At 37.3% G+C, this 20,671-nt stretch overlaps 2 protein-coding genes and 1 long non-coding RNA gene across 5 annotated transcripts; 2 read left to right on the top strand and 1 right to left on the bottom strand.

The window, feature by feature from the left end:
* Positions 1-886: 886 nt before the first annotated feature.
* Positions 887-13,020, top strand: rassf2b (Ras association domain family member 2b). 3 transcript variants are annotated; one of them, XM_008418175.2, is made up of 12 exons: positions 887-1,160; positions 4,836-4,969; positions 5,809-5,838; positions 6,310-6,383; positions 6,837-6,912; positions 7,125-7,276; positions 8,838-8,944; positions 9,583-9,725; positions 9,815-9,968; positions 10,876-10,997; positions 11,638-11,735; positions 11,839-13,020. In XM_008418175.2, exons 4-12 carry the CDS (start codon positions 6,331-6,333, stop codon positions 11,906-11,908), a joined length of 975 nt encoding a protein of 324 aa, XP_008416397.1. In that variant the 5' UTR covers positions 887-1,160; positions 4,836-4,969; positions 5,809-5,838; positions 6,310-6,330; the 3' UTR covers positions 11,909-13,020. The 3 variants fall into 3 exon arrangements, with proteins under 3 accessions (XP_008416397.1, XP_008416398.1, XP_008416396.1); XM_008418174.2 differs by lacking the exon at positions 5,809-5,838 and having other exon boundaries at positions 890-1,160; XM_008418176.2 differs by lacking the exons at positions 4,836-4,969; positions 5,809-5,838.
* On the bottom strand, positions 2,923-8,888 carry LOC103470049 (uncharacterized). Its single transcript, XR_534441.2, has 3 exons — positions 8,803-8,888; positions 7,967-8,188; positions 2,923-3,190 (listed from the first exon to the last, which is right to left on the bottom strand). It is a non-coding gene; the product is annotated as an uncharacterized LOC103470049 (long non-coding RNA).
* Positions 13,021-15,875: 2,855 nt separating the features above from the next.
* Positions 15,876-19,340, top strand: LOC103470051 (putative glycine-rich cell wall structural protein 1). The gene is made up of 2 exons (XM_008418178.2): positions 15,876-16,115; positions 18,263-19,340. The coding sequence occupies exon 2, from the start codon at positions 18,276-18,278 to the stop codon at positions 18,816-18,818; it is 543 nt and encodes a 180-aa protein (XP_008416400.1). The 5' UTR covers positions 15,876-16,115; positions 18,263-18,275; the 3' UTR covers positions 18,819-19,340.
* Positions 19,341-20,671: the final 1,331 nt, after the last annotated feature.

The following is a 20,671-nucleotide window of genomic DNA, read 5'->3' as shown; positions in this document are numbered from 1 at the left end:
AATCTCATCATTCAATCCATTCCAAACATTTACTCCACACACAGATAAACAAAAACTCTTCCGGGTTGTTCTAATATGTTGTTTTTTAAAATACCCTTCACCTCTTAAATCATAACCACCCTCTCTGTCACCAAACATTTCCTGTATATTGTGTGGAAGTTTTTGATTTCGGACCTTAAACATGAATTGTGTAGTTTTAAATTTGACCAGGTCCCAGAATTTCAGTGTATTTGATTTGATAAATAAGTGGTTTGTGTGTTCCCAGTATCCCACTTTATGTAGTATACGGATTGATTTTTTTTGTAAGACGTATAATGGCTGTAAATTTGTTTTGTATGTATTCCCCCAAACTTCCACACAATATGTTAACTGTGGTACAATGAGTGTGTTATATAGAATAAACAAAGATTTATAGTCCAGGACGAAACTAATTTTTCTTATMACAGCTACACTTTTGGCTATTTTAGATTTTACTAGGCTGATCTGTGGTTTCCAGCTGAATTTATCGTCTAACATGACACCCAAGAATTTTATTTCATGTACTTGTTCTAAATCAACACTTTCAATTGATATTTTAGTTGGATTATTTTCCTGTTTTTTATTGTTTCCGAATATCATGAATTTAGTCTTATCTAAATTTACAGCTAGTTTAAATTACAGAACAAAGTGTATGTATTGTACATTCCATTATTTAATTAGAACATTTTCTTGGCTGGGCTGTCCCCCCCGATGCTTCAGGATGCTAGCACCGCCCCTGGTCCAGGACTCCATTAAATAACAATAATCGACCATTGTGCGCGTGCCCGTCTCTCCCATTGTTGTCATGTTTTCATTCATCTCCGCGTGAACAAAGGCTCGTAAATCCCGCCCTCTGATTGGTTCCTAACCTCAGGGCCCAGCGTCGCTCCTACGCAACGCGCCCCGCCACAACAGATGGACCTCTCTCTCTCTCTCCCTCTGTCCTCCTCCTTCCACGAGATCCTGGATGCTTGGCCGCACGCGCATCGCGCTGATTGTTTCCAACGGCAGGAGCACGAGACCAAGTTGTACTCATCCGTGGGCCGACGGTTGATTCTCGAGAAAAGAGGAGAAAACCGAGAGGGAGCGCGGTAGATGAGCCAAGAAAGAGTCTCCTAAAGTCGGCAAGAAATCCAGCTCAGGTCGGTGTAGCTCAGTCTGCGTATCATGATTTGTTTAAAAGAGATGTTCCGATACGAAACGGATGTGTAGTTTTGTTGTCTAATTAAAATAACTGAAATAATATTACAGCGGATGGAATTAGCTAGTCCAGAAACATCTTGACGCCACCAGTATGCTCCAAAAACCATAGATATTATCTTTTTCGTTTTTGTTTTATTCATGTTCAGAGAGCAACCACAAACCACCGCACTTTGTTTCATGTCCTGAACGGAAACGAGAGAAAATGCTTTCCATATCGGACATTTCCACAACCAGGAAGACCACATAGCTATAAATATATTAGTAAAACAGGTTACATAACAAGCAAGGGATGGTTAAAATTCCTCTCAGCACACATGGCCAGTTACAGAGGCTGCTCCCAAAGTGGATGCTGCCTCACATTCCCTTTAAGCCGACATACATCATGCAATCAAGCCTCTAATGATGTTTTTAAGGCTACCTTAGTATGATGCTTCTGAACTTATGACACAAGTAGTACCAATGGCTACCAAAGACTGTCTTTGGTAATATCAAAAATATACATTTTGTTATTTATTTGCAAAGTAAATATGAGGAAGCTAAGGTTTTATCAGCTTCAGCAGCCAAAAAGATGAGAAACACACAGTGAAAAACATTTTGAGGACTGGTGAACAGTAGACAACAAACCAGCAGAAAGCACTGCTGGTTTGCTTCCCATTTATCTCTGAATTTGGATCTGGGAATGACATCTAATCCAACCTAACCATGCTCTAGTTCCAGTTAAAACGTCTGTGGGATTAGCTAGTTTTTAATATTAAAGATTATGCTGACTAATACTAGCAATGCAAGCTTATAGCGATGAAGTTTGTATTTTTCAAATGCTGTAGTTTTGAGAATTTTTGAGAAGTGCAAATATTCTGGTTTTCAGATTTAATGTGTGAAACAGCAGCCATTTTGGATTTTGAGGCTGAAGTGGGCAAAAAAACTGACACATTATCGCTTCTGTCTGCAAGAAACATTTCTGCTAATTTTAACTAGAAAATTGGAAATGTAAACTTTTGAGTAAAAATAGAGAGCAAGATTATGCAGCATCCTTTATTTAATTTTATGTAAAATTAAGAATATTATGGGACAACCATCATCTTTGAGACTAACAGAAAAAGTGTCTTCAGTCAGAGGCTTCTTCAAAGTTATATCCAAACTATCTAAATTATTCTGTTGCTAACAAGATTTAAAAAGCCGGATAGAGTTCAGAGTGCATGTTCACAATCTTTCTAGACTGACTGAAAACCATTAAAATGGATCAAAGAATTGACTTCTAGACAGTCTGAACTCTTTGTTTTGGATAAATGATTGCTTGCTTCATATTTGACGTCCCCATTAAGAGCAGCAGAGCCAAAACGCTTTTCTGTTGCAGGTCTGTGTGTGGTTTAGTTTCTGTGTTGTTGCTATGACAGTAATGACAATGGTGAGACAGAGCAGTAGTCATGTGGACGCTGAAAGACAGCGGAGACCCTGTTGGTGGGTTTGGAAGAGAAACAGGAGGAGGTTTGCAGCTATTCAGCACCAAGGACGTTGACTGAGGAGGTTTAGAGGCGACGGGGTGAGAGGGCAATAAATAAGGAGGGGAGGGGACATTTTAAAGAGAGAACGTGGAGAGAAAAGTCAGGTCGTCGTTAGAGGATGTTTGATAGAAAGCTAATTAATTTGTAGACCGAGAGGTTTGTAGACATTTCGGAGAAGAAAAAGAAAATACTTTTTATCAACTGAATTTTATGGTTTCAATCCAAACAACAGAGTAAGTGAAGACAACGAGAGTAAGAGGAGAAGATGGAGTCTGAGGATTGGCTGACGTTATAATGAGCCTCAGGGGGATTCAGACGCTCAATATATTCTACATTTGGACCGTTTTCCAGCACATAGAAGAAGAACGTTGGGATCTGAAACGGGACTGGGTCAGCCTTGGGTCAGGCTGTCTGCAGTTGGGTTGATGTTGGATCTGCTGCGGCCGTCGTCTTTATCTCAAAAGAATCTGTTTCACAGAGACAATAAGTTCTGCTTAGAAAAGAAGTGTGTGAAATCAGAGGTTTATAAGACTGAATTAAAAAGAAACATCCACTTTTTTAGTCACCGTTTGACATATCAGATTAAAAGCTTTCTTTTTTAGGACTACATTTATGTCAGAATATTTTTATTGCTTTCTTCAAAGCCAGACGTTTACATGTATGAAGGCTGCCATACGTTTTAGCAATTGAATATATAAAATTAAGGCCCCGTCTTTGAAAAACACAACTACATCATGACCCTTGCCGTTATATTCTGAAATATGGTAAAAGCTTGCAATACTAAAAATACTTTCCAATATTTTCCATGTGGAGTGGGTATTTTGCTAAACTTGGACACAAATTAAATTAAATTAAATTAAATCCTTCAAAAATACAATTACCTTAAAGATAGCAATTATTTATAAAGTTGCTTAAGTACAACAAAGTGAGTGTTTTGGAGTTGATATCACACAGCTATAACATCAACAGTGTGATATCACACAGTGAAAACATGAGAAGACGTGTGAGCGATGCGGCCTAATAAACCTGACTCAGTTACACCGGTTCTGTTTGGAGGAATGGACCCAGTATACCAGCAAATAGTTTTGCAAAGCTTCTGGAAGAATTTTGGTAAAATGAACTGACCTAAAACAGCACATATATTTCAGATTAAATGCCAGACAAAAAAAAATTTACATGTTTTATCTGTATTTACTGTGGTGCCAGTGGCACTGATGCAGCTTTGATGCTACATTTGATTCAAAATAGTTTTTATGCCAAATTAAGAAAAAATATATATATATTTTATTCAATTCCTCCGAGATTCTAGCACAACTTAAACTTAGTATTTCAAACCTGATTTTTTTCTTTTGAACACAATCCCCAACTTGAAGGCTGCGTTTAGTCAAAATATGCAGCACAGACTAATTAAAGTCTACATAATGGAATATAAAATATTTATTCTTGACAATTAGAAGGAAACTTTGACATGCTTTGAACATTTGACATGGTTAAATGTGAACGCTTTAATGATGCTGCCTCAGCTGTAAAGGTCACACGGCTGGTTAGATCCTGGTGTCAGAGCTGCAGGTTTAGTCGATCCACAACTGTTAGCACTTTGTTTTGGTTTGACAGCTGGTCTCAGAACACAAGCATCACCCATTAATAAATGCTGGAGCGGAGCCGCCTTCGAACACAATATATGATACATGATATCAGAAGCTAATGGCTGCCATTGTGTCAGTCGGTGGTGAGGTTTGGGGCGCTCCACGGGCCTAATATGGCTGCTGAAATATTGATGGCGCTTGGCGTTGAACCTGGCTAATTGCTGTTTAATATTTAATTTATTTCACAGATCGACAGCCTCGGGTTGTTTATGCTCACTGTGTTTAAATGTGCTGATGACACCGATCTGTTGTCCGATCCCAGAGAGGCGATGAGAGTTTAGCTGCATTCTCTTTCTGGTGTGTGGTTGTTGATCTGCTGTTTGAATTGAGGAAGTTTTGGGCTGTATGAGGGGTAGAGTCAGTTTCCTGTGTGACTGACTGAGCAAAGGAGGAAGCCATTTGACGGAAGGGGAGCACTTCCTTTAAGCAACGCCGCTCTTCCCCATCTGTTCGGTGTCGCACACAGTAAAAAGAGCTTCGTGGGCTTTTTCTGGACCGGGCAGACTCCCAGAACCTGACACACCTGACCCAGATTGGACCGATCCGACCCTGTGCTCTCTGTCCACACAGGCACAACAAAAAACTGCTGTCTCCTCTGTGGTAAGATCGCTGAAACTTGTACAACACATACTCCTTATGTAGATATAAGCCTCTGATATTCAACTAAATATATATTTGTGCTGTTTATTTCCTGAAACTCAAATCCCCTCTGTCAACATTCTGAAATGTTTAGCAGAAATGTAAAGAAACTATTTCTGTATTGTGTCAGCACTGCAAATCACAAACTCTTACCAAGTAATTTTGGTTTAGTTTCTAGTGAAAATACCTCAGTTCACTTGAAATAAGACAAAAGTAGCTTACAAGTAACGTTTCAGTAAGATATAAAGGCTTGTTTGAAGTCAGTAATTCCTTTATATTGATGAAAAAGTTCTTGTTCCATTTGCAAATTATTTCATTTATAACATGGGAAAAATGGCAGATTGCTGGTGAAATAATGGAACAAGTATTTTTTCAACTACAGCTCTGGAAAAAATTGAGAGACTACTTAAAATTATCAGCTTCTTTGATTTTAATTTCTATAGGTATATGTTTGATTAAATTGATCATTGTTCTTTTATTCCATTAACTACTGACAACATGTGTCTGAAATTCCAAGCAAATGTTTAAAATTTATTTGCAGAAAATGAGAAATGGTGAAAATAGCAAAAAAGATGCCGTTCTTTCAGACCTCCAATAATTAATCAAACAAGCTAATATTAAATTAGAAACAGCGATACTAATGTTTTAACTCAGGAAGAGTTCAGGAATCAATATTTGGTGGAATAACCAGGAGGTTTTCAATGGGGCTCAGTGCAGTGGTTTCTAAATGTTTTTCAGAGAAAATAAGCTCCTATGTCTTGCTGAAAAGTTACTTCTAAGTCAGTTTTGTCTTATTTCAGGTGTACTAGCAACTAGACCAACATTACTGGGTAAGATTTTGTGTCTTTGCAGAATGATGAATGTTTAAGCAGCTGAAATAATGTGAAGCAGCAGGTGGCCCATGTGTCCTGCACCTGTCTTTGTGCTTCCGGAGGCTTCGTTCCTGCCAGATTTCACACAAACCCACACTGAGTCCACTCCACAGGAAACCGACCGCCACGTCAAACAGCTGCATGACTGGATCTTCTGTCCAGACGGCAGAGTTAAAGAGCAACAATACAGCTGCTCTCCTCCGCCATGAAGCACCAAATGTTTTGGTTCTGTAAAAAGACTTGGTGTTTTATCACTTAGGATCTTGAGGGGAATTGTTGGCAGGAAATAAGATACGATCTTTGTTATTTCTTCTTTTTCTGCAGTCGCTTTCCTGCTCCTCAGAATGTCCTCTGTGTGCCTCTGAGTTTGTCATGAGGAGTCATGAGACTGATAAATGAGTGTTGACTGTTTACTTCTTTGTTCCTCAGAGTCTCTCATGCTAACCGAGTATGGATGGTACACAGGACGGGGTTCAGATCGGAGAGAAAAAGTTCATCAGCAAGTAAGGTTTCACTTCAACACTTTCTCACATGTTCAAGTAAATAATGAACACACACATGTTTGCTGATTTTTAGTCTTCTCTTTGGTAGCTTTTTGGAAAATCCATGTTTGTAACATCAGCTTAGCATGAGGAGTTAAGTTCTGTTTTATGGAGTAAGTCTGTCTCTTACTGATGAGCAGTGGCGCTTTCAGAAGCTAATTTATTTATAAAGTTGGACTCAAAATGCCAACAGGAGATCCGCACATATACAGGGCTGGATAAGACGCCCAGCAGCTCTAGAAAAGTTTCATATCAATACTGCTTTATTATCTTAAAGAAAAGAATCCAATGAGCCTTTGATTAAATTCTGGCTGCGCAGTAAATCTGTTTAAGCTCATCTGTCTTGTTTGGTGTTTTCTTGGCTCGAGCTAAAATAGATTTTTCCTCTCAGTGATTTAGTTTTTATGTCTTCAGGGCAGCAATCCTCTCACATCTGAAAACATACAACCTTTACTATGAGGGGCAGAATCTCCAGCTCCGACACAGAGAGGCAAGTAATTACAGCCATTTCTTACTTTTATATTTAACTTTGAACACAACATTCCCAGCAGCCCCACTCTTTGTTGCACTTGACATTTTCGCTTTTGATTGCAATCTTTTTCAACGTAATGCTCCAGACTCATTACTCCTCCTGCCCCAAAGGCCTAATAACTGTCTGCTGGAAGAGTGTTGACATTGATCAGTGTCTGTGTCTCCAAACAGGAAGAAGAGGAGCTGATCATCGAAGGCTTGCTGAATATCTTTTGGGGCCTTCGGCGGCCAATCAGACTTCAGATGCAGGATGACCACGAGCGAATTCGACCGCCGCCATCCTCCACCTCCTGGCACTCAGGCTGCAACCTGGACAGCCAAGGGCAAGTGAAACCAGACAGATCCGGTTACACTCAGACCGGAAATGATAATGAGGACAGTTACAGATTATGGATCTCTGTTGAGATAGGCTCATTAAATCTATAATTAAACAGAATCTAAACACAAAGAACCTTTAAAGTTTGGTTTGTCATCACCCATTAACAGATCTATTTACGTGAATTCATAATTATTTTTGCTGCACACAGCTCATATCAATGCTTTGAAGCTATACAAATATACATTAAGAAATGGAAATGTTATAGAAAAGGTTATTTTAATTTATTAGTTATTCATTTTATATTTACATTTTTAAAACACAGTGATTCTAATATAATAAAACCTGAAAAATTTAAATATTAATACAATACTGTTAATATTTCAAGCATTTATTTTGTAAATTTTGATGATTTTGTCTTACAGAAATCCTCCATTAACTTTAATAAATTATTACATAACACCAGTAAAAAAAAAAAGGTTTCTGGAACAAAAATGTCTGTTTCACTGAGAATTATGTGCATTCACTCTGTAGTTTATTCACACAATAGTTGGTTTGGCTCCTTATGCATGAATTACTGCATCAATGCAGCAGGGAGGTGATCTGCCTGTGATTCTGCTGAGGTCCAACAGAAACCCAGGTTGTTTTGATAGCACTCCAAATTAAAAGTAAACAAATTTTTATTTGAAAATCTTACTTTGTTGGAGGTAAAGTGCTCCTAAAGTGATCTGTGGTTTTGGAGTGGTGTAGCTCAGGTCCGTCTGTGTGGAGTGGCTTTAGAAAATCTGACTCCATTTCTTGAGTTGGGTTTTCTCCACAATCCTCTAAAAACTGAAGTTATCCCTGCTGGTTTTTACCGTTTTCTCTCAGATGTTTTCCTTCCATTCAACTTTCCCTTTGTATTCTTCAGTAGAGCACTCTATGAAGAGCAATGACATGAACCAGTCTTGTGAAAGTTGTTAAGGGCAGTCAGCTATCAGCAGTCCTTCCAATAACTTTACATTTCTCCACTAAAAGCTTTTTATTTGTCTTATGTAACATTTTAAATCATGAAGAAACAGAACTGACATCAATATCGAAATTAGCAAATATAAACACTTTAATTATACCATGCTGTGTATAAAGAATCTAGAGTTTCACCTTTTGAATTAAATTAAATGAAAAATGAACTTTTCAAAGACATTTTAATATAACAAATCTCCAAATAATCTTTACTTTTATTTCTCCTGGATTTTTTCGAACAGCTCAACTGACACAACACCATGATAACATATTTTAACAAATTAAGTGTAACAACAGACAGTTATTTGAGGGTAAAATCTACCTTCATGTTTTCACATTAAACATGTTATGGAAAGAAAAGCGTGTTGATATTTCTGATTGTTTTGTGTAAAAATATCTCCCAGTTCGTTCACCTTTCTGTCTTTAATAAACTGAGAACCAAAGAGTCGGTTTTGCTCTGAATCAGAAATGTGTTATTTAATTACTTTTATGCTTGCTATGTTTACAGTTTTGTGATTTTTCAGCTCTTACCTTTTCTCTCAACTTTCTTGTTTTTATATCTGCAGTTCTCCCAACAACACAGACGGTCAGCAGATCCCAGAACAAAATCCTCCCACTGTGGAAGTGACGCCGCCTGACAGTAAACAGGAAGACAACACGGAGACGGATGAAGGTCAGCGACTCTATCATCTAATAAACATCATCAGTTAGTTTGGTGTAATTTTTACAAGGAGATTTATGTTTATGTTTTGGTTCATGTCATTTTAAAGAGATCCAATTAACAAATCTTTGGGGGGGGGGTTTATAAGTGTTTTATCAGACGTTTTTCACAGATTTTGTTTTCTAACATGACCAAGAAGTCAGATCAGCAACTGTGGAGCATTTGTCTGTTTGTAAAAGTTATTAGAAAATTTCTTTCCTTTTATAAAATATAATTTGAACAAATTGTTTTCTCAGGAATTGGAATTGTAAGATTCTAGTTTAACAATCCATTCAAAATGTGTTCTCTCTTATCAACACTGTGAATAATCCCACAGTGGGGCAATTCATTTATTACAGCAGCACAGTAACACAATATAACCTATTTATATAAAAATGTCTAAAAAAAAACAATATAAACTGTATTTAAAAAGTACCTACAGATAAAATAAAATCAAGTAGAAACCTAAAAACCTGGTAGATTTTTAAATACAGGATATGTTCTTTACAGATCTCACATGAAGGTAACCTACAGAGCAGCTGTGATTTATTGCATGTGATGTAATAATAATTAGTGATCTAATAATGTATTTATTTTGTGTCGTTGTTCAGAGGACAGTGAGAGCTCCGCTCAGCTTCTCCGGACGAAAAGTGACGCTGGCGTCTTAAGACGCGGCCAGCGGCGGTCTCCGAGCGACCAGAGGAAAATCCGACGCCATCGATTCTCCATCAATGGACACTTTTACAACCATAAGGTGCTTTTCTATGAGAACCTCCAATAATTTAGAAACAAAAATATAATTCACAAATGTAAACCGTCACTGTTTAATGCTTCTGTTTTCAGACAGCCGTGTTTACGCCTGCGTATGGCTCAGTTACTAATGCCAGGATCAACAGCTGCATGACCACACCGCAGGTGCTCCGGGTTCTCCTCAACAAGTTTAAAATCGAAAACAGCCCGGATGATTTTGCTCTCTATCTTGTCCATGCAAGTGGAGGTAAGTGAGCTGTTTGGAAATGAAGCGTGAGCACTGAGTTAATCTGGATCAACTTTCTCCATCTGTCCTGCTGCTTTCTTAAAATCAGGCGTTTCTATAAAAGTTTATCTTCAGCCCAGTCAGGGTTTAAATGGCTGCAGCCTCTTTTTCTGCAGTGGAAATAGTTTTATTTTATTTGCTGTAGAAGCTCAGAGTTGCCCTGCAGGAAAAAGCTACACTGACTTTTCTTGTTGCCGTTTGTCATCTGGATAAAAGGATGGATTGTTTGCAGCTGCGACTACACACAGCATGTCCAGCAGCAGAAAAGCGACGCTGTGTTTTTGTTTTTTATTGCCTCCATGGTAACATCTGGCAGCGAGTGGTAGATTTACGGTTTGAACTGCTCGGCTCCACTTAACGGTATGCAGCCTGGTGAAAAGAGATCACAGAAACAGGAGTTACTCTGATTCTTTGACGGCTCCCCCTGCTGTTTGGGCATCAATAGATGTGACAGGTGCTGTTTGAAGGAAGACAACGATTTAGCGAAAACAGATTTGTTTCTTTATTTTTAAGACTTATGTAACAACAGATAAATAAATCCCTGACCTTTGTTAGCCTGTAGCGATGCAGTGAGATCGGTTCACACATTAGAAACACAGCGTTTAAAATATTTAGAGCTATTGACAAATACCTGAGAAATTCATAAAATTTGTCTTAAAGGAGAAACATAACGCTGCTTATTTTGAGTGATCTCTAACATCAACACACCTTTGTTACCCGCTGGATTAAAACTCTTGAATACAATTTATTTTCTATTCCAATGTGATTGATTGAACAGGTGTACCTAATTAAGTGGCCAGTGAGAGTATATGCTTTGTCTGAGTGAATTTTGGCTAATTGAGCCATTAATGATGCGTTGGTGTTTCAGAGCGAGTGAAGCTGAAGCGAACTGATTTTCCTCTGGTGCTGAGAGTCATTCAGGGTCCATGTGAGCAGGTCTGCAAAGTCTTCCTCATGGAGGAAGACTTGGGTGAAGAGGTCACATATGATGTAAGTCACAACCAGCTACAATCACACACCTTACTTTGATGTAAGGACCGTCGATTATTCTGACAGTTAATGGATTAATCGAATAAGAAATGGGCAGAATCAGCAGATTTTTCATTTAAGCTCTTAAGTTTATTTTATACAAAATTAGAAATACATAAAAAAATACAGATAAACAAATAATTGAACTCAATTCTTAAATAATTAAATAAACATTTTATTGACTAAAATTAAATTACATATTATTCCATCTGTGAACTCTTGATAATTTGTGGCTAAAATAATACTTCTAAAAGCTCAACGCTTTCTTCTTGACTTAACATCAATATAATGTTTGGCAGATCTGTTGATTATTTATTGGATTAATTGATTAAAAATTATATAACAAAAGGTGCTCAGTAGGAGAGAATTTGAACCAGGTGAAGCTAAAACTGTCCCACTTGAGGAGTTCTGGGTAGAATATTTTTATAGACAAATTAAAAATCCATATATTTTTGCATAGTTTTGGCTTAATTACCTTTCTGATTGTTGTTCTTTAAGCAAATATCCTCTTTTAGAGTCTGACTAGTCCAATTAGTGATTAATCGATTACTAAATTAGTTAATAAACGCTTTATTGGTGAAGTTCTCTCTCTTTCCACCAGGTGGCGCAGTATATCAAGTTTGAGATGCCTGTCCTTCAGAGTTTCATCACCAAGTTGAAGGAAGAAGAAGACAGAGAGGTTCAGAAGCTCAGAAGAAGGTACCATAAACACTACATATAACCTAAACAGCTGCAGAATCCGAAGTAATAAATATTCCTTCTTTAAATGACCTTTGACCTCCTTCTTTCACCATACTTATAGGTATAATTACCTGCGGTGTATAATAGAAAAGCAGCTTCGTGGTCTTCCAGAAGGAGCGAAGTGTATTTAACCTAATGAAGGTGAGGATTTCCTCCAGCACAAACTGTTAGGAACTGTTTACATCGGCCACCGAGAGAGAGAGAGAGAGAGAGAGAGAGCGTCGATCAGGCAAGAACTTCTCCTTTCCAACTCCTCCAGTTCACTCTTCTGCTGTCTTCCAGTATGGCATCACATACACGGCTCGAGTGATTTTACCTTTTTTATTTGTATTTTTATTTTATAAGCTTCCTGAGCCTAAAATAAGAGGCCACATCCCCTGCCCTTATTCTAATCAAGCACAGCTGTAATGTGACATAATTATAGTAAAGTGCCTATTTTAACCTCGTCCAAGCACAAAATGCTAACGAATGATCAAAAAGAGCCGAAGCTAATCACACTGACCTAAAGCACAAGGTTTTAAGATCCAAGCGCAGATGCCAATGTTTGCATTTACATTCCTCCCTGAACCGGGCGAGTCTGAGAACTGAATTTATATCAGCCGCCTTCGTTTCACTGATAAATCCCAACGCTCAGATTATGCTGTCATTAGCTGTTCTGTAAACTGAATGTTATGTTTGTTTTGATACAGACAAAAAAATGACTGCATGTTGTAATGTGAGTTTAATGTTTGGTTTTCACAATTTTTAAGTTGCATCTAATAACTGAAGATATTTCACCGAGATCTCATGTGATAGAGCAGCATAAAGTTGGGCTTTGTTGTAAAGTGGAGCAAAAATGTTACTGAACTCTTAAGTTTAGTTTTTAACATCTGAATAGTGTCTTAGTCAATACTTTTTTAGAATTGTCTTTAGCAGAAATTACAGCAGCCAGCCATTAGGGGGTTTGAGCACGGCCGCTGGATCAGGGGGGCACGAGGGGCCGATGTCCCAAAGGCAACTGCAGCATTGAACGCAGATGGCAGGTCGCTTTTTTTTATATTCGAGAAAAACGTCTCTCTGAAAAATGAAAATGCTATTTTAACCAGAACATATGCATCTTATTAAACAAAACTGCAAAAGTACAAAACTTTCTAGGGCAAATATCTCAGCACACTTGGAACAAGACAAAACAAGTAACTTTTCAGCAAGAATTAGGAGCTTGTTTTAAGTCAATAATAATTCCTTAATATTGATTTTTTTAAGTAGTAGTTCCACTGGTAAATAATTTTATTTATAACAAGACATTTTTCCCATGTTCAGTCTTCTGTGTTTCTTGGTCTTCATGATGAACACACTCTTTTCAATTTTGTTTGTAAAACATATCATTTTTCTCCACTTTACAATTCATTTTTATGTTAGTCTGTCACAAAATCCCTGTAAAATTCGCTGAAGTTTAAGGTTGCAGCATAACAAAATGTGGAAAAGTTGCATGGGTGTGAATACTTTTGCAAAACACAAGTATATTTTAACTACAACCAGCAGCTGCCAAGATTGTAAACCAGGTGAACTGACTGACATTTACGTCCAAAACTAAAATCACTTCATGAAGCTGATTTACACGTTCAACTTGTTTCAAAGGAAAGACAAACTGGTTTTACAGATTTTATGCTATTATTTGCCTTCTTCTAAAAGTCTAGCTCATTTTATTTACGCTTTGATTTTTTCAGTATTTTTAAAAACCAGAATAATTGTGCTAATTAGTGAATTTTTATCTACAGACTTTGTTCCTACAGACAGACGCAGGCTGACTGTTAGCTGTTTTTTTTTTGGTAAATGTTTGAATGAGCTGCTTGCTTTTTTAAACAGATGTTTACAATTCTTGTGATTTGTATCATGTTAAAAACCTGATTTTTGAAAAAGGGCCAAAGGTGACAGATTGTGGGATTTTCTTCTTCATGTTCAGCGAAAGATTTAGTCGAAAAAGCACAACAAAAAAACTAAAGCTGTGAATTACTTTGTTGGTGTTTAAAGGAGAATGTCTGAAATGTTTTAAACAAGCATTAAAAGCAGCACAGTTTGAGCAGCACCTTGCGTACGTTTGTCGCGATATTAACATTTTTCCACGGACGGCACCCTGCAGAGTTTCTGTGTGACTCTGTTTATAGTTTGTGACTTTTTTGTATTGTCTTTTACAAAACATACAGTCGACTTTCAAGGCTTGTAAGCGTGAAGATGTCATTCCACCCCTTCAAAAATTACATTTGTTTTTGTTTGCTTTGGGGGTTTATTACGGTGATTATATTATTTAATAAAAATCTGTCTTTGGAAAATGTGTTCATATTAGGTAATTGTTTTGTTCAAGTTAATGATTATAATGTCATTTATTGTGTTGCTTTTTGATACAATTAAATGTTTCAGATCATCTAGTTTGGACCGCATTTGTCAAAATCATAAAGTCAAAATCAATATTTTTTTTAATTTAAAAATTCTAAAATATTGCGAATTTTGTTTTTCTGCTCAATAATAATCTATATGTTGAATATTTTAGTCATTTTGAGGGCAGGGGATCATTGAAACTGTTGTAGATGCAAAGCAGAAAGGGTTTTGTGGAAACAGTAAAATTTACAAACGTTTTGAGTAGAGGTGTGCCGATTGATCGGTCACCGATCATAATCGGCCGATTTTTGTGAAAAAGTGCATGATCGGCGATCATTAACTCTTGTTGCCGATACCGATCACCTGCATCTCATTTCGCAGCCTGCCTGTGCAGCTGGTCTCCTCTTTCCTTCACACTGCGCAAACGCGCAGCAACAAATCCTAAGCGAAGTGTAACTATAACGCACTGAGTGAATGGGGAAGTTTGCGTGTTACAGCGGAAAATTGACGCACGTCAAAATGCATCAACACAACGAAGCTAATACGACATAAAAACAATGCCATACTTGACGGAGTTTGGCTACATCGAGGGTCACTGCAGTAAAAAAGACATATGGAGGATCAGATAGCAGGTAAAGCAGCGCACAGCTACAAACACTCACCCGGATTAGTATGACGGTAAGAAAGCTAAACAAATAACCCACAAAATTATTTAAGTCTTCGAGCTGCGATGTAAGACGCTGGTTCTGCTCTCGTTGTTGAACCGCTGCTACGCGCTACAGGTAGTAATATTTCACAGACGGAGCGCCGCTTCTGCTCCACCTGGTAGTGACTCTCACACCGAACCTCTGCTTAAAGCTGCAGCATCTAACCTAAAAAAATACATTTTACATACGTATTAAAACTTTCGCTGTCCTAACATGAGACAGATAATCTCTAAAAAAAATAATCAATCTCCTCCCTGCTCTGCATAATTACTCCTCTCAGTCAGAAACAGCCACTCAGAACTAGCAGTAATCAGCTAGCCGCCATGCTATCAGGAAGTTTTCATTCAGTAACTCTGGATTGTTTATTGTAATGGATCCTGTATTTGCCTTTGAATGTTAAGTTTTATACTTGAATTTTTTGGCAATGTTGAGAGGTTTTATTTTGGCTCTTTGCATTATTTAGCCTCTTCAGAGCCTTCATATATTATCAGTCTGTTAAAGATAGTATTACCAATAGCAGTACAATTTGCAGAATGCCTGTCTTGTTTAGTTTTCTTCTTGGAAAAAGTTATTAAAAACAAGTTTTTGTCTAAATTAAGGTGAATTCATGGTTCCTTTATCCACATAATGTAACCGGTAGTGTTTATGATAAAACTATAATAATAATAATAATAATAATAATAATAATAATAATAATAATAATAATAATAATAAATTATGTGAGCGGTATCGACAGAAAAAAACTTGATCGGCACATCTCTAGTTTTGAGGATTCCACTGGTTTTTATTTTCTTGTCTTTTCTCAGAGACAAGAAGAGAACAGGATTTGAAAAGAGTTGATATTATCATAATAAATCAATCCAGGTCTGCTTTTGAGAAAAAGTTGAAGAAATCATTAAGAGGTCCAATAGATCTTTACACCAGAGTACATTATCATTACATCATTATTAAAGATACAAACCAAGTGGAAGCTTCAGGAGAGCTGAGTCTCGTTCCAGTGTCTTCTCTAAGAGGTTTATTAATTTAGACCGAATTAGAAACAAACGTTGCCTCAGTTGCTCTCGCAGGTATTTAAGAGCGACGTCGTCGTTCCAGCAGCTTACCGCTCGCCTGGCCAATGAGTATCAGCGACACCGGTCCACCTGACGGAGATCGTTAGGAGGATAACAGGCTGGCCGTGATTCAGACTTTCCTTCAGACGGTCAGAGGAGCATCGGGTGAAAGTCTCCAGAAACAAAGAGCGACGTCTGAACCGAGTTTTTACCACAACTAGCAGGTGAGTCTAAATATTCATCCAACCTAATTTACTACTACATGCAAGCAGTTATGGAAATATAGAGTTGTAATTTCTTACATTTTTGCATTATTTATTATTAGAAGACACAAAGATATTTCTTAAAAGTGTAATTTATGCTACAAACAATTTGATTTATCTTCATCAATCTGAGTTGCAGTAGCTTTAATCTCAGTCTGGATTATTCCTGGAGTAAGTGACTCAGAGTATTTATATTTCAAACACATCATAAAACAACAAATGAAAGATGCATTTCATTCATTAAGGTAAAACTTAACAAGTGTACTGTAAAAGTAGAAGCAGTCAGAATAAGCAAAAAAGTACAACTATTAAAGTTATTTTAGCCCTAAATTACTATTTGTTATTGATTTAATTAAAGTAAGTTATATTATATGATATAACGCCTGTTTATTCTACTTTAAGGTATAAATATATTTTATTTGTGTGTTGTAGCAGTGATATTAGATTCTTCTCCACAAATATTTACTTCATCTGTTAATTTTGTCTTTAATTTGGTCCATCACATTTTTTATTTGCATGCATTCCTCCAAAGTACCGTTTATCGTTTATTCTCAGTATAAATACTCTAAAAGTAGCTGTGCTATCTGCTCAGTGATGCCTCATATAGTTGTTTACCGGGCCAGTGGCCTCGTCCCACTCATGCAAAGACAGACTTAATCTGCCAGATCCAAATTAAAAGGACACGGAGATTATGAAAGCGCTGATCTCACGTTGGCTCCATTGTCGTCTTGTGCTGCACTGCTTATGTAAGACGTGTTTGTCAAAGCGGGATTAAAAACGCTCTTCTTTAGGTCTTCAAAGGTCCAGGCTAAAGATGCACGTATTATTTTCCTGGTTGTATAAAACCAATTTGTGCAAGAAAACCCAGCCAGACATTTTCTATAGTCATCATGTGATTTATTGGTGTGACTTGATATGAAGATTCATCTTAATTTGATCAAATTATACATACAAAAGTTTCTAAGTTGAAAACAAAGTGCTTCAGATTTTTTGTTTAATGTTAAATGTACATTTAGGAATTCAGGAAGTTTTTATTTCTTAAAGATGGCTTTAAGGTCTCTGCTGATGTCAGAGGTCAGCAGCCTTTACAGCACTAAGAGACATTTCTGCCTTCAGTCCAGCTAAACACGTTTGATTTAAACAGAAGCAACTTAACTCTTTGAAACAAAATTATAATAACCACAATAATTTGTTTTAACTTGTTTTTGGGTTCAGTACAATTTCTACAATGGAAGATTCTAATTTTATAGAAAATGACATAAAAAAGTCATTTGTAGCCTATTAACACAAAACAAAATACGTTCAGAAAGAGAATATTAGTTATTAGTTAGAAGTGTCATTTTTTGTAAAGAGGTTATGTGTATAAACACCTACACAAAAACACCTAGGAAAATCTCCTAAAGGTTGCATTTTTAGTTACCTTTGCATTATTTTTAAATAAATCTTTTTAAAACAGAGAAAAATAAATAAATTTGACCAGTGATAAGTCTAGTGTCTTTAACAGGCAATCTGATATTTCCAATCAGGGACGTGCACAAACAGACACTAGGTGGTGCTAGAGCATCCGTCCTTTTTGACCCCTAGACAAAAAGTGCTCCTCTGAAAGTTTTACTCTTTTTTTTTTTTACAGTGTATGGCGTATGGTCCAAGATATTATTTATGGATTTATAGTAAAGCCTTTATTATTAATGCCCCACATTTTGTTATTTTGCCCAAAAAGCAGAGCCGTGTTGTCATTTTTTTCCTTAGGAGGACCAACAAGAATGCAGGAAGTGGTTTCTACACTTGTGTTTTCCAGTAGCCATTGTACAGCGCATGGGTTCCTCGGCTCATTTACCAGACACCAGAAAACATTAACTTATTAACTAGCTGGACAGTGTACTTTACATACTTGGACTGTTTTTAGAAGCAGTAGAGGCCCAAATGGAAGTATAAAAACGTGCAAAATGTGAATTTTGCCCAATAAATCCCCTTTTAAAGCTTGTTTTCTCTTTAGCTTATGGTGACATGCTGAAGCCAATGGAGCTCAGGTTGCAGACCTTTAGTTTAGAGACGTTTTTATGCACTGATTGTTTTTCCGTTTTTCTCCTCTATTGTTATTTACGCAGCTGACATATAAAGATGAACCTGCTGAAGCTCCCCGTCACCTTGTCCCTCTGTCTGCTGCTGCTCTGCGCCCTGCTGCCCAGCTCTGAGGGGCGTCGCGGCCGTGGAGGCGGTGGCTTCGGTCGGGGCGTAGGAGGAGGAGTCGGTGGCGGCGGCTACAGCCGTGGATGGGGCGGTCAGTCCTACAGACCCGTACCTGTCCAGGTCCAGAGAAGTGGTCCGAGTGCGGGGAAAGTAGCCGGAGCAGCAGCTGCAGGGGCAATAGGAGGAGCGATGGTTGGGTCAGCCCTGAGCCGTCCCGGGTATGGATACGGGTACGGAGGGTACGGAGGTTATGGGGGATATGGCGGTTATGGTGGATACGGGGGTTATGGACCGGGGTATGGCTCCCCTCAATTCGGAGGCGGCTACCGTCCAAGGCCCGGCTATGAGCCTGAGGGTTCTGGAGACATGGAGTACTACGCTGCAGCGTCCAGTGGGCCCATCTACAACAGCATAGTGGTCGTGATTGGCTTTATAACCTCCCTGATGCTGGGAAACTGGGTGGCTGCCATGTAGAGCTGGAGGCCGAGCTGAGATCCAAAACAAAAATAAATCAACAAATTCATCCTGAGAATAAAGAGGAACGTCTTAAAAACTAATCTCCAGCCCTTGAAGATCGTCATCAGTGTTCCTGATTCATCCAACATGACGTCATCCATCAGAACGAGAGAGAAATCCTCTTCAGCATCTCTGAACCCATTTTATTTATGAACTGCATCCCACTGGTCAATGGTAGCTGTGCTTCCATTGACCACATAATGACACAACTTGACATTTTGAAAATAAATTTACTTAAAAACACGACAATTTAAGTTTCAGCGATAAGATGAAGTGGGTAATTTTGGCCGTATTGAAATTGGTTAATTGGTTTATTCCTTATTGGTTTACAAAACTGCAGCGGAAAAACCACCGGATATTGCGACTGGTGAAAACCACGAAGAAGACAACAGCAAGTAGTTAAAGGATGATGGCGCAGGTGTTTTTAATTATTTAAGAACAAACTTATTCAAGTTATTAAATTGTTATTTAATGGAAACATCTCAATTGTGACATTGTGTTTTTCAACATTAGAGATATTGACGCAGATTTGTAATGGAAACACAGCTTCTGTCCTCCTTGAACGTGGTCACAGATGTGTTCAGGTTAAACCTACCTCATGATATCATGATAGGAGAGCATTTAAAAGCAGCTACACTCTTTAAATCAATTTAATGTACCTCTTAAATTTATAGTTATGATTCATCTGCACAAAGTTCATATTTTGAGCATTTGGCTCATTTTAAGTGTTTTACTCAGTTAAAGTATAAATAATTTAAGGACTCATTCTCATTCATCTTGAATGTTAGGGTGTCCTAATTTTGCAGATTTATATACATTTATTTATAAATGTCTACATGTATTTTCTTGTTTTACTGTGTAACATTAATAAAACAAAATATAGAAAATTATTCTGATCTTTATTCTTTCACGCACTAAAAAATTAGTATTTTTTACTCAGATACAGTATGTTTAATTACAAATATTTGAATCGGGTGGTACATATAGAGGAGCGTTGACCAAATTGTGGTCCGAGGGCCATTTGTGACCCTTGAAATTATTGTTTGATCCATGACTACAGGAATAGTAAAAATTTGATCAACAAATTAGAAAACAATTGATTACCCAAAACATTTGAAATGGTTTTGCAGGTTTTATTTATTTATTGTGTTTATTGTTGAGCAGATAAAGCAACAGCTGTCCCTTAATAAATCAGAATACTGTTGACAATTTAATTTCAGCCGTTCATTCTTTTTTGAAGATATTTTTTATAAGATTATACATTAGAAATTTTTACAATTATTTTAGGAGCTTCTGAACATATTTTAAATTCTTGGGATTTATCGCCATAAAACCTCAACAGTCATGCAGTTATTGCTCTGAACTTTATGGTAACACATTATTTGAAGGGGGGTGAATAAGACTGTCATGACACTGTCATAAACATGTCATGAACATGAACAAGCCTTCATGAATTTTTATGACTGTTGTCATAAAGCGTCATTCGGTAAATGATGACACTTTTAATACAAAGTTGACATTATTCAAAATGTCTTTGTTATGACAACTTGACATTAACCAAAAAATAATTACTGTTTTACCTTTACTAACATAAAGTTACCTAATTTTTAAAGTGCAATCAGTAATACTTTTATAACAAATTTATACCAGTAATGATTTATTGGTTAATGACAAGTTGTCATAATAGACATTTTGAATGTCAACTTGGTATTAAATGTCATAATTTACCGAATGACGCTTTATGACAGCAGTCAAATATTCATGAAGGCTTATTCATGTTCATGACAGGTGTCATGTCAGTACCCCCCCCC

Source organism: Poecilia reticulata, linkage group LG9 (genome assembly GCF_000633615.1).
Source record: "Poecilia reticulata strain Guanapo linkage group LG9, Guppy_female_1.0+MT, whole genome shotgun sequence".
NCBI classification, from domain to species: Eukaryota; Metazoa; Chordata; class Actinopteri; order Cyprinodontiformes; family Poeciliidae; genus Poecilia; species Poecilia reticulata.
This window is presented reverse-complemented; position numbering and strand designations above follow the sequence as displayed.